The sequence below is a fragment of the Agaricus bisporus genome, assembly GCF_000300575.1.
Source record: "Agaricus bisporus var. bisporus H97 unplaced genomic scaffold AGABI2scaffold_5, whole genome shotgun sequence".
Classification (NCBI taxonomy): domain Eukaryota; kingdom Fungi; phylum Basidiomycota; class Agaricomycetes; order Agaricales; family Agaricaceae; genus Agaricus; species Agaricus bisporus.
In genome coordinates, this window is record NW_006267368.1 from 2,330,102 (window position 1) to 2,340,909 (window position 10,808).

The 10,808-nt window shown below is 44.9% G+C and overlaps 4 protein-coding genes across 4 annotated transcripts; 1 reads left to right on the forward strand and 3 right to left on the reverse strand.

The window, feature by feature from the left end:
- Positions 1-4,073: 4,073 nt before the first annotated feature.
- Positions 4,074-4,361, reverse strand: AGABI2DRAFT_46347 (hypothetical protein; the record flags this gene model as incomplete). The annotated part of the gene is made up of 1 exon (XM_006460569.1): positions 4,074-4,361. A coding segment is annotated over one exon (288 nt), but the record flags the coding sequence as incomplete, so codon positions are not given.
- A 459-nt stretch (positions 4,362-4,820) lies between these two features.
- AGABI2DRAFT_68979 (hypothetical protein) lies at positions 4,821-6,338 on the reverse strand (the record flags this gene model as incomplete). The annotated part of the gene is made up of 3 exons (XM_006461427.1): positions 4,821-4,924; positions 5,741-6,094; positions 6,188-6,338. Coding segments are annotated over 3 exons (609 nt in total), but the record flags the coding sequence as incomplete, so codon positions are not given.
- A 602-nt stretch (positions 6,339-6,940) lies between these two features.
- AGABI2DRAFT_205296 (hypothetical protein) lies at positions 6,941-9,499 on the forward strand. The gene is made up of 10 exons (XM_006461428.1): positions 6,941-7,149; positions 7,196-7,291; positions 7,419-7,528; positions 7,578-7,674; positions 7,721-7,733; positions 7,792-7,967; positions 8,008-8,017; positions 8,086-8,156; positions 8,207-8,545; positions 8,656-9,499. The coding sequence occupies exons 1-10, from the start codon at positions 7,097-7,099 to the stop codon at positions 8,960-8,962; spliced, it is 1,272 nt and encodes a 423-aa protein (XP_006461491.1). The 5' UTR covers positions 6,941-7,096; the 3' UTR covers positions 8,963-9,499.
- Positions 9,500-10,166: 667 nt separating this feature from the next.
- Positions 10,167-10,769, reverse strand: AGABI2DRAFT_192982 (hypothetical protein). Its single transcript, XM_006461429.1, has 2 exons — positions 10,612-10,769; positions 10,167-10,557 (listed from the first exon to the last, which is right to left on the reverse strand). Coding segments are annotated over exons 1-2 (390 nt in total). The 5' UTR covers positions 10,614-10,769; the 3' UTR covers positions 10,167-10,169.
- Between the last annotated feature and the right edge of the window lie 39 nt (positions 10,770-10,808).

A 10,808-nucleotide genomic window follows, 5' to 3' on the forward strand; every position in this document is an offset into this window, starting at 1 on the left:
GAGCGATTGGATGAGCCGAGGATAACCGCATGGGTCACATGTTATGGAAGACCACGGTCTGATTTTTCGGAGTGATGTCCGTGTGTCATGAGCCGGATGGTCATGAGACAACTACAGGGCTCGAGATCGATAATCATTAATGCATTCTGCAGCATGATTTAAATTCCTTTTCTAGGTCAGCTCCAGCAGTAATTCTTCGGCAAACGAAAAGTAGAGATGTGTGAAAGAATACAACGCTCAGTCTCGGGGACGAGAACTATATATTTGACGTATACCTGAAAGAATACAACGCTAATACAAGTACAATTAGACGAAAATACAACAGAGAAGAGTTATCAAGCCTACCTCAGTCTCGGGGACGAGAACTGAGGTGTACATAAGTTTCGAGCCACATTTGTACACTACGAGTGAAACCGAATATAAAAGGAAGTTTTCGTCATACCTCTTCTACTCATATACTCGACGCGCGTTTGTTCATCCAATACTCCCCCTCAAACCGTGGCGAGCCCAAGCTCACATGCGAAATGTTTTGCTTTCGGAGATGGTAACGCTTTTGTTAACGTATCTGCAATCATGTCCTCCGTTGGACAATAAACAAGCCGGATTTTTCCTTCTTCGACTATCCATCGTATGAAATGATAACGAATGTCGATATGCTTTGTACGACCATGAAATTGATGATCTTTTGTTAATGCGATAGCCGATTGATTGTCGGAAAACAAAGGCGTAGTGGGAAGAGTTATGTTGAATACCTGTGAAATGAGGGAGCGAAGCCATAGAGTTTCCTTGGCGGCATGAGTTGCTGCTACGTACTCGGATTCCGTAGTGGATAGAGTAACGATTTCTTGTCGTTTTGCGCTCCATGAAACGGCACCTCCGTTTATGATAAATGCAAATCCTGAGATTGCACGGCGGTCTTCCGACATGTTACCATCCGCATCAGCGTAGCCTCTTAACGCATCTCCCTGGTTACCATATGTCAACCATAAATCACAAGTACCTTTCAGATATCTGAAAACTCGTTTCACAGCCTCCCAATGTTTTTCTCCAGGGTTAACGGAAAACCTTGAAAGAATTTGAACCGCAAAAGCAATATCCGGTCGCGTACCAATAGCTGCATACATCAAGGTGCCTACAGCCTCTTTGTACAGTGACGGACAAAACTGTTGCAATGTTTTTAACACCTTCAAAGATACTATTATAGCATGTGACAAACTAACCGTGACATCACGTAATTAACATCATTCGAAAGCCATGCTTCTTGGCTTTAATTCAATAGTAATACCATTATGTAATTCTAAATATTTGTCAAAATACTGGCAATTTACTAACAAAGATGCATTGCAACAGTTTTGTCCCTCTCATTCACCAAGTACAAATCTCTATGTTTAGTACTTAGTATAGCCTCCCTTTGCCTTGAGTACAGCTTCTACCCTTCTAGGCATACTCTCTATCAAATTCTGACACACCTCAGGCTTTATATCATTCCACTCCTTATCCACTCTTGTCCAAAGTTCTCCAATTCCCCTAGGTGCTTCTTCATACTCTTCAAGCTTGATTTTGAGGTGGTCCCAGAGATGTCCAATTGGATTGAGATCTGGAGACTGTGCTGGCTATGGCAGCAAATCAATGTTGTTCTCTTTGAACCAGTTTTGGGCCTTTTTAGACTTGTGCTTGGGGTCATTGTCCTGCTGAAATATGAAATCCTCCCTTTCTTTCCCATAATACTCTACACTATCCTCCAGATGTCCTCCAAAATGCTAACATATAGATCAGCATCCATTTTACCTTTAATTTGGCATGCATAGCCACATCCCTCCCAAAACATACAACCCCACATCATCAAAGAACCTCCTCCAAACTTCAAAGTCCCAGACACCAGTCTATCACTCAAGCCTTCTCCATCCCTTTTCCACACCCATTTTCTTCCATCTGACCCCAAACGATTAATCTTTGTTTCATCAGACCATACTATCCTTTTCCAGTCTTCTATAGTCCAGTTTTGACAAGCTAAAGCCCAGTCCAAGCGATCCTTGTGGTGTTTGGCCTTGAGCAAAGGACGTTTAACCTTTACTACAGCCTTCATACCAGCGCGGGAAAGAGTTCTATGTATGGTCTTTGTAGAAGTTGAGTGGGGCAAGCTGTTGGCAAGTAGTCTCTTGACTTGAGAAGCGTTGTCAGCCTTTTGAGAGGTGATTAAGCGAACAGCGTAGCGGGTATCAGAAGATGTAAGCAGTCTAGGACGACCACCTGAGGATATAGCAAGGTTGGGACGGTGCTTGGATCTAATTCTGGATATAGTGGAATGATGTATGCTGGTAGAAGTAGAAATTTCATGAGCTGATGCTCCTGAATCAAGCAAATAAAGGATATGAGAGCGCTGACTTGGAGTGAGGGGCTTCATTGTAAAGAATCATGCCAAAGATGCTCTGTATATATACTCAAAGTGTGGCTGTGCTGACTTTTCATCTTTGTTGAATGTGGCTGTGCTGACTTTTCATCTTTGTTGAATGTGGCTGTGCTGATTTTTCAAGTCAGTCAACGGAGTCAGGTGACTTTATACTTGGTGAATGAGAGGGACAAAACTGTTGCAATGCATCTTTGTTAGTAAATTGCCAGTATTTCGACGAATATTTGAAATTACATAATGGTATTACTATTGAATTAAAGCCAAGAAGCATAGCTTTCGAATGATGTTAATTATGTGATGTCACGGTCAGTTTGTCACATGCTATAATAGTATCTTTGAAGGTGTTAAAAACATTGCAACGGTTTTGTCCGTCACTGTATGGTAATCGAGCCATACGAGCCACTTCGGTGGTTGATTTAGGTGAATGATCGGATGAAAGATGTATGGTGGGATCCATGGGGATACTAAGGGGCTTAGCGTCCTCAAAACCATATCGTCGAAGCGACGCATCAATGTATGACCGTTGCGAAAGGGATAACTTGCCTATACCACGGTCCCTTTTGATCTCAATTCCCAATAGCCAATGAATTTCTCCCAGATCCGTAACCTCAACGAACTCATTCATCCGCTCCTTTAGCCACTTGATAGCATCTAGTTTTGTCGATATGATCGTACAGTCATCGACATGAACAAGTACGATGATCAAAACTTGGTTAAGCTTGAAGAAAACACCGTGGTCGACGTCACATCGCGAAAAACCTAAATTATCAACAAGAATTTCGCATAAACGTTGATACCAACGTCTACCAGATTGTTTGAGACCGTAAAGCGTTTTCTTGAGATGACAGACATGGGTGGGATGGGTTTCGTCGTGAAAGCCAGGTGGCTGCCTCATGTAGACACGTTCATCATTGTTGAGTTTCCCGTTAAGGTAGGCTCCCTTGATGTCGATCTGATGGATATCTAGATCTTTAGCAGTAGCGATGGCAAGAACCGAGCGAATTGATGAGAGGCGAGCTACGGGGGCAAACGTGTTGAAGTAATCAACTCCGGGTACTTGGGAGAAACCCTGGGCCACTAAACGAGCTTTATAACGCACGATGTTTCCTGCGGCATCCTTTTTGGCTTTATAAACCCACTTTGATCCAACGACGTTGACGTCTGATGGACGTTCAACTAATTCCCACGTGCCAGCATCTTTCAGCATTGACAGCTCATCCTTCATCGCATTCTTCCACAGCTCCCAATCACATCTTTCCATGGCTTCTTTCAAATTTCCTGGTTCCAACGCTTCCGTTCTTTCAACTTCCATGACCAAGGCATGTATTTCTTCCCAATCCAAGTCTTCAGCTATGCTAACTGCTTTCCCTTCTAGAATCTCACGAGCCTTTTGACTGGGCTGACGTGTCCTTTGCGATCGCCTAACAACCGGTTCTTCATCCGAGTCTGGTGAATCAGATTGTTGGATTTGTGCCGGTGACGATTCACGTTGAGTGGGGGAACCACCAACGCTAGGCAAAACTGGAGTGGTGGAAGATTCAGGAAATTCTGGTGATGAAATAGTCGGTGCGGATGACGTGGGTACTTCGGGAGTCGGGATATACTCCCCCTCGAGCTGAAGGTCAGTTTGTCCTTTGATAAAACGAAAGTTACGCTCAATTTTGATTGTCCCGGTATCAGGAAACAAGATTCTTGAGCCGTTACTCTCAGTATCATATCCCAACCATTTCCCCTTTTTCGCTCGTGCACCCAATTTATCCCCTCCAGCTTGGTGAACCCAAACTTCATCACCCCACTCCCGAACGTTTCCGAGTCGAGGTTTACGGCCATACAAAGCTTCGAAAGGTGTCATACCTTGAACAGCTTTAGTACTGGTTCTATTCATCAACCATACTATGTGGGCGGCGGCCTCAGCCCATAGGCTCTTAGGAAGACGACTAGCATGTAACAATGCTCGAACGCGTTCAACGATGGTTCGATTACGTCGTTCTGCTACTCCGTTATGTTGAGGCGTATCATGAACTGTAAGTTTTGTTTGAGTTCCTCGCGATTTGAGATACTTCTGAAATTCTTCAGACGTATATTCCCCTCCTCGATCTGAATGGAGAACTTTGATACGAGAATTGAACTGAGTCTCGCACCAGGCTTCAAACCACTTGTACGCTTCAAAAACATCCGATTTGTTGGATAAGAACTCAATGTGAGTCCACCTCGAGTAGTCGTCCGTGAACGTAACGTAGTAACGTCGTCCTTTCTTTGTCGCAACTCTGGATGGTCCCCATACATCCGTATGAACTTCCTCGCCAACATTCAACGCTCTTTCACCTTCACGAACTTTCGCTATCGGCAAGCGTGTAGCTTTGGCATATGAGCATGAATCACAGGTAATCGAGTTAGATTCATCTCCGCTCAACTTTAGTCCAGATACTAGTCCACTCGTAACAAGTTTTCGAGCGGCCACAGATGATATATGACCAAGACGACGATGTAGTGCATCAACGGTAAGGGTTTCAACTGCTACATTTACTTCATTGCAGCTGGACTTGACCAATTTATATAGCCCCTTCTCATTTCTAGGAATTTCGGCGACACGAGCACCATTCGAGTCTCGAATTATGCATTTATTATCCCTGAACGTCGTGGAAAAACCGTCGGTGTCCAGACGACCAATAGAAACGAGAGTATAACCAGCTTCAGGTGCATACAGTGCTTCTTTAAGATATAGTTGGGATCGTGAATCACCATTGGGCAAGTCTAGTTTGATTTCTCCCTTCCCGATTGCGTTTAGGCATTGCTGATTTGCTGTTCACAACGCACAGGGTTGGATCATTTGAAGCGAAGTAAACATATCTCGATAAGGAGAAATATGTCGAGAGGATCCGGAATCGAAAACTTCAACTCGGGCCATGGTCTCGGAAATCTTTCCCCCTTTATCTATGTCTACTGCAAAAGACTCGTCATCATCTTCTTCAGCTACATTTGCACTCGATTTAGATTGGTCTTTCTTATTAGACCCTTCCTCTTGTTTCTTCTTCCATTCCGCACAATCCTTTTTCAAATGCTCGCCTTGGCAAAACCAACATGGTCCTTTCTTCCTCTCGCCATCTTTAGCTTTCCCTTTCCCTTTCCCCTTCTTCTTTCCTTTTCCTTCCTCTTCAACGGCTAATGCATCATTCCCTTCAGATTTTTGACCTTTCTTGGCGAAATGTCGAGTACGGTCCCATTCGTCGCAAATCATAACGATGAGCATATCAGGATCAATAGTGTTGTGAAGAGAAGTATGGAGACGAGCTGCTGAGAGTTGATTTGAAGCATATGTCGACAACCAACGAGGTAGGGATTGAATTATTGCACTTCGATACTCATCATCACTAATGTGGACACCAATAGCGAGTAGCTCCGCCTTTTTAGCTCGTAACTCATTTAAGAACAAGCGTACGTCACCTCCACTTGGGCAACGTGAAGACATGAAGTCTTGGCGAAGGTTTGCTTGAGAGAAAGCACTTTTGTACGTATAGTCTCGAACTATTTTGTCCCACATCAGTTTGACAGTAGTTTGAGCAGAAACCACTACGAGTGTGGAGTCAGGAATTCGCTGAGCTAAAAGCGATAGCGCAATATTTTCGTTACGATCCCAGGCATCAATATCGGCCACTGTTGGTGTAGGAGTCGAAGGAATAGGAACTTGTACAGCCGCAGCTGCGGTTGAAGGAGAAGTAGCTAGGACTGGAGTAGATGGGTGCGACGCCGGAGTGATAGCTCGCGGTGGTGTAGGACGAGGAGTTGAACCGTCGAAATGACCCCACAAGCCCTTCCCTTGGACAACCATCCGGAAACGCAACTCGAATATCGCCCAATTCGTTCCGGAAACATCCAATGCAGGCACGGTGGGTGGCAATACGTCGTTTATAACTGCTGTACTTGACATTGCGTACTTCTTTCGCTTGCAACACTTTTATAAATGATGTCTCACAATGGGGCGGGGCCCATAACCTGAAAGAATACAACGCTCAGTCTCGGGGACGAGAACTATATATTTGACGTATACCTGAAAGAATACAACGCTAATACAAGTACAATTAGACGAAAATACAACAGAGAAGAGTTATCAAGCCTACCTCAGTCTCAGGGACGAGAACTGAGGTGTACATAAGTTTCGAGCCACATTTGTACACTACGAGTGAAACCGAATATAAAAGGAAGTTTTCGTCATACCTCTTCTACTCATATACTCGACGCGCGTTTGTTCATCCAATAATGTGGAGGTCAACAGGTCGATACTTTATCCCGAGATCTGATATCGCTCTTCGCCGAGGGTACCTCAACACGAAAGTGGTCGGAATATGATGTTCTTCATTCCCAACCACTCTCAATGGCCATTCAACTGGACTATCCACCGTATGATCTCACACATAATAAAGAGCAGGTTTGATCTTCTAACATCCGGTTGGTACTAATAGGCATTAATCCAGGTTTTCGTATGTACACCCGAGTCGGCATCGTTATTAAGATCGACTTTGAACATGCCTCTGCAGTTACGATACAGTTTTGAGGAGGTGGCCGAGTACCCTCGCCGGAGTCATCCACGAGCTTAATCAACAGTGCCAAGGGATTCCCCTCTTGGTTAAAAGAGGGTCCGTCTCCAAGGAGTTGGGGTATATCAAGATCGAAGAAGCATCATGCATCATGAACAAGATCAGCCTATTCAAACACGAGATGACTCGAAATGAACCTTTTCAGTCAGTGCAAAGATTTGTCTCTGATCTCTTATTGACAACATGAAAGTCCTATACCGAATGATGGAGAGTTGCACAGTGACATATATAACCAGGAACTGAAAGCTCTGACCGAAAGCGGGAAGGATACGTGGTTTACTGCACCGTGACTTTATGCTGAGTTAGTTTCCACTGAGTTCAATAGTGACTATCGTCCCAATGTTTCCATTTAGATGCTACCTGCGAGTGATCCCTACCACCTGTCTCAGCATTTCCTGATGCCCTTCGTCAAGGTATCGAAGGCTGCGCTCTTACTTTGCCGCATCTAAACAATGGAGTCAATTCGATCCATTCATTCCCCAGAAGGATAAAGCCTTCAAGCACTCCCGCACCTATGTGCTCCGTATGCGCTTTTCAATTCGTCTCCTCAAGCTACTTCTGAGATTTTGAAGAACTCGCCAGAACGATGTACGAGCTCGGGATTGCGCTCAAACCTGATGTCAGGCAATTGGAGGTTATTTTTCGTCAGATGATTCAAATGAGTCTTTGGTGAGCCTATCTCCACGGTTTTCACCTTATTCTTATCGATATACAGGGGTAATGCAGCTGTATCCAAGTCTTTTTTACTTTATTACCATTGAAATGCTTAACCTTGTGTTATTTTAGGACCTGTCGCTTCTAACGCGTGTGTCTATCTCCGATATCCAAAGACTATTAGCTGTCAGCAAAGAAGCTCAAGCCGCTAAACATGATTTTATTTTGAAGGACGACCAAGATGCAGCCTGGAACCATTTAAAGACAATAACAAATGGTCGAGTGGACATCGTACTCGATAACTGTATGTCTTGTCGCCGTATTCCGTAGTTTTGACTACTGGCTTAGCTTCCGGATGGTTATAGCTGGGTTCGAGGCAAGTATGCTTGCCCTATCGTTACGCTTGTCACTCATCGCTTCTACCAGCTGTTCGCCGACTTGGTCTTGGCAGATTTCTTGGTGACGTATACACCATATGTTAATAGGGTGGTTTTTCAGTGGGTCTCTACCTCGAGTTTCTTCCCCCAGTTATTCTGAGTTATGATAGTCCCAAAGTGATTCCCTGGTTTATCTCAGACGCTACGCCTCTCGATTTCAAACGGCTTTACTCTCTTCTCAATCAGGAGTTCTTCGAGAGTGTCGATATTGGAGACAGCCCTGATTGTTGGGAACACTTATCTGTGATGGTTGAACGATGGGAAGGATATGTAGAAAAGGGAGTCTTCGGACTATCGGTTCCTGATGGATCACCGCTGGGTGGGGATACTCGGGGTAGGGCTGATTTTTGGACTTCACCGTATCCGTATTGGGATATGAAGAATCTGGCTCATCCATTGTATGAGCATCTGAGGTCGAGTGATCTAGTCATCTTCAAGGGCGACCTGAAGTAAGTGTGTGCGATTCAAACTATCTCTGATTATCCTGAGGTCCTACAGCTATAGAAAGTGGGTTTTCGTCAGTTCAACGCCATTCACTAATGACCGTCCCTCGGTCCAGGCTCACTGGTGACATCAAATGGCCGCCGTGGACACCGTTTGCTGAATCTTTACGAGCACTGGCGGGATCTTTCCCAATTCTGAGTTTGCGAACAAATAAATCTTACGTTGTTGTTGGCGTTGATCGTACAGTCGCGGAAGAACTAGACGCTAGGACTGGGGACACATGGAGGTTTAGCGGCAGGCAAGTGAAAAAGTTATTCCTTGTATCCCGCAAGGCCGCTCATATAGATCTTTTTGATTCTAGTTACGCATTAATATCATTTTTGTGCCGCGCTGGATCGAAGGGTGATGACAGCGTCCAATAAATATTGGAACTTCGGCATTGAAGTGATTGGATAAACGGAGGGCCACTGGATTAAATGCTATTTTTTAACGGAGAGACTTGATGTGAGAAGGGGGCAGGAGGGGGCATCAACAAAGGCAGCAAATATGTTATAAAACTAGCTGCGATATCTACGAAACCATCCGGGCTCAGTCCGGAGCAGCTTTCGATACTGTTGGATAAGGTCGATGTCTTGTGCTTGAGCCATTTTTTCATCTGACCGATTATCAGCAATCACCAGACCCCGCGCTGCCTTACTACCGTCATAATAAATTGACGTCGTGCTGCACCAGCCTTTCTGAGGCCGCCGGAGCTTGATTTCCTCCCAGGCATCCTGGCGTAAATACCATTCATCCGTATGAGACGATATGTTGTGTGTTTTGGCCCATTGAACGAGATGGTCGCGTGGAAGTGGGAATGCAAAGAGGAGTAGAGGAACATAGGGTTTATGGCTTCGCAGTGGCGGAAGCTTTGGAATCTTAAACTCTTTCTCGAAAATGGCAGTGTCAGTGTCCCTGAAATGAAGGGAGGATGAGCATCGAAAATTCGAAAGTAGGAGATACTGACATGTGGAAGAGTTCGTTATGAGCCCTGAACAGAATCAGTTCCTTGAGAAATAACGCCTGTCACGTGATTATATCCTACGAACCTACGACTGAAAACTCTGACTGTACTTGCTGCAACTGCGTACCGCAGGAAATGAATCGTTACCGCCTGGCTATTGAAGCGGCTTGTGGAATCAAAATACTAGAGGAACGACACACTGTCTTTGTAGGGAATCAAGTGTATGCAGGTTAATGTATCATGAAATTGTCTCCTCGAAATTGTTCCAATTTGTGTTCGGATGATAACACCCTAGACGTATGTGTGACCGGCCCTCCAGTCAAGTGTAAAAGTCAACTCAGCTGTGCTCAGTTTCCTGGGAGTTCCGGGCCTAGAAAGCAGGGGGTGTATAATTCAGCGGTGGTCAGTTATTCGCGCTTCACAGTTAGCTCTCAATCGGACAGAATAGGAACTGGTTTTTTATATATGCCGTATGAGAGGATAATTTGATAGTGGCAGTACAGGGGAGAAACGAGTACACGAAACACGAAAATGCTATTTGAAACGGGAAGACCTGATGTGAGAAGGGGCAGGAGGGGGCATCAGCAAAGACAGCGAATACCCAATAAAACTAAGTAAGACTCACCTTAGCGGAATTTGCGACACCATCTAGGCTCAGTGCGGAGCAGGTTTCGATACTGTTGGATGAGGTCGATATCTTGCGCTTGGGCCATTTTCTCATTTGACTGATTAGTAGCAATCACCACACCTCGCGCTAATTGACCGCCGTCATAATTGATTGTCGTCGTGTGGCACCAACCTTTCTGGGGCCGCCGACGTTTGATTTCCGCCCAGGCATCCTGCTGCAAATCCCAATCATCTGTCTCGGACGAAATTTTATGTATTTTCGCCCATTGAACGAGGTGATCGTCTGGCAGTGGGAATGCGAAGAGGAGTAAAGGAACGTAAGGTTTACGGCTTCGTAGTGGGGGAGGCTTTGGAATCTTGAACTCTGGCTCGAAAACGGCAGTATCCCTGAAAGTAAAGGAAAAATAAGATTTGAAGTGGGTGGTACAGGGTGTTACTGACATATGGAACGATCGTCGATGGACGAGCCTGAGCAGAATCAACCCATGAGAACTCAGAAATAGTACACGTCACGTGACCATAAATCCGTTACAAGTTCCTAAGAGCGGAATCTACGAAACCATCCGGGCTCAGTACCGAGCAGATTTCGATACTGTTGGATAAGGTCGATGTCTTGCGCTTGGGTCATTTTCTCGTTT

Coding starts and splice junctions, on each gene's coding strand:
- AGABI2DRAFT_205296 (XM_006461428.1), top strand. CDS start 7,097: ATGAACAAGATCAGCCTATTCAAACACGAGATGACTCGAAATGAACCT. Junction 7,150..7,195: donor ACTCGAAATGAACCTTTTCA/GTCAGTGCAAAG, acceptor ACAACATGAAAG/TCCTATACCGAATGATGGAG. Junction 7,292..7,418: donor GATACGTGGTTTACTGCACC/GTGACTTTATGC, acceptor CCCTTCGTCAAG/GTATCGAAGGCTGCGCTCTT.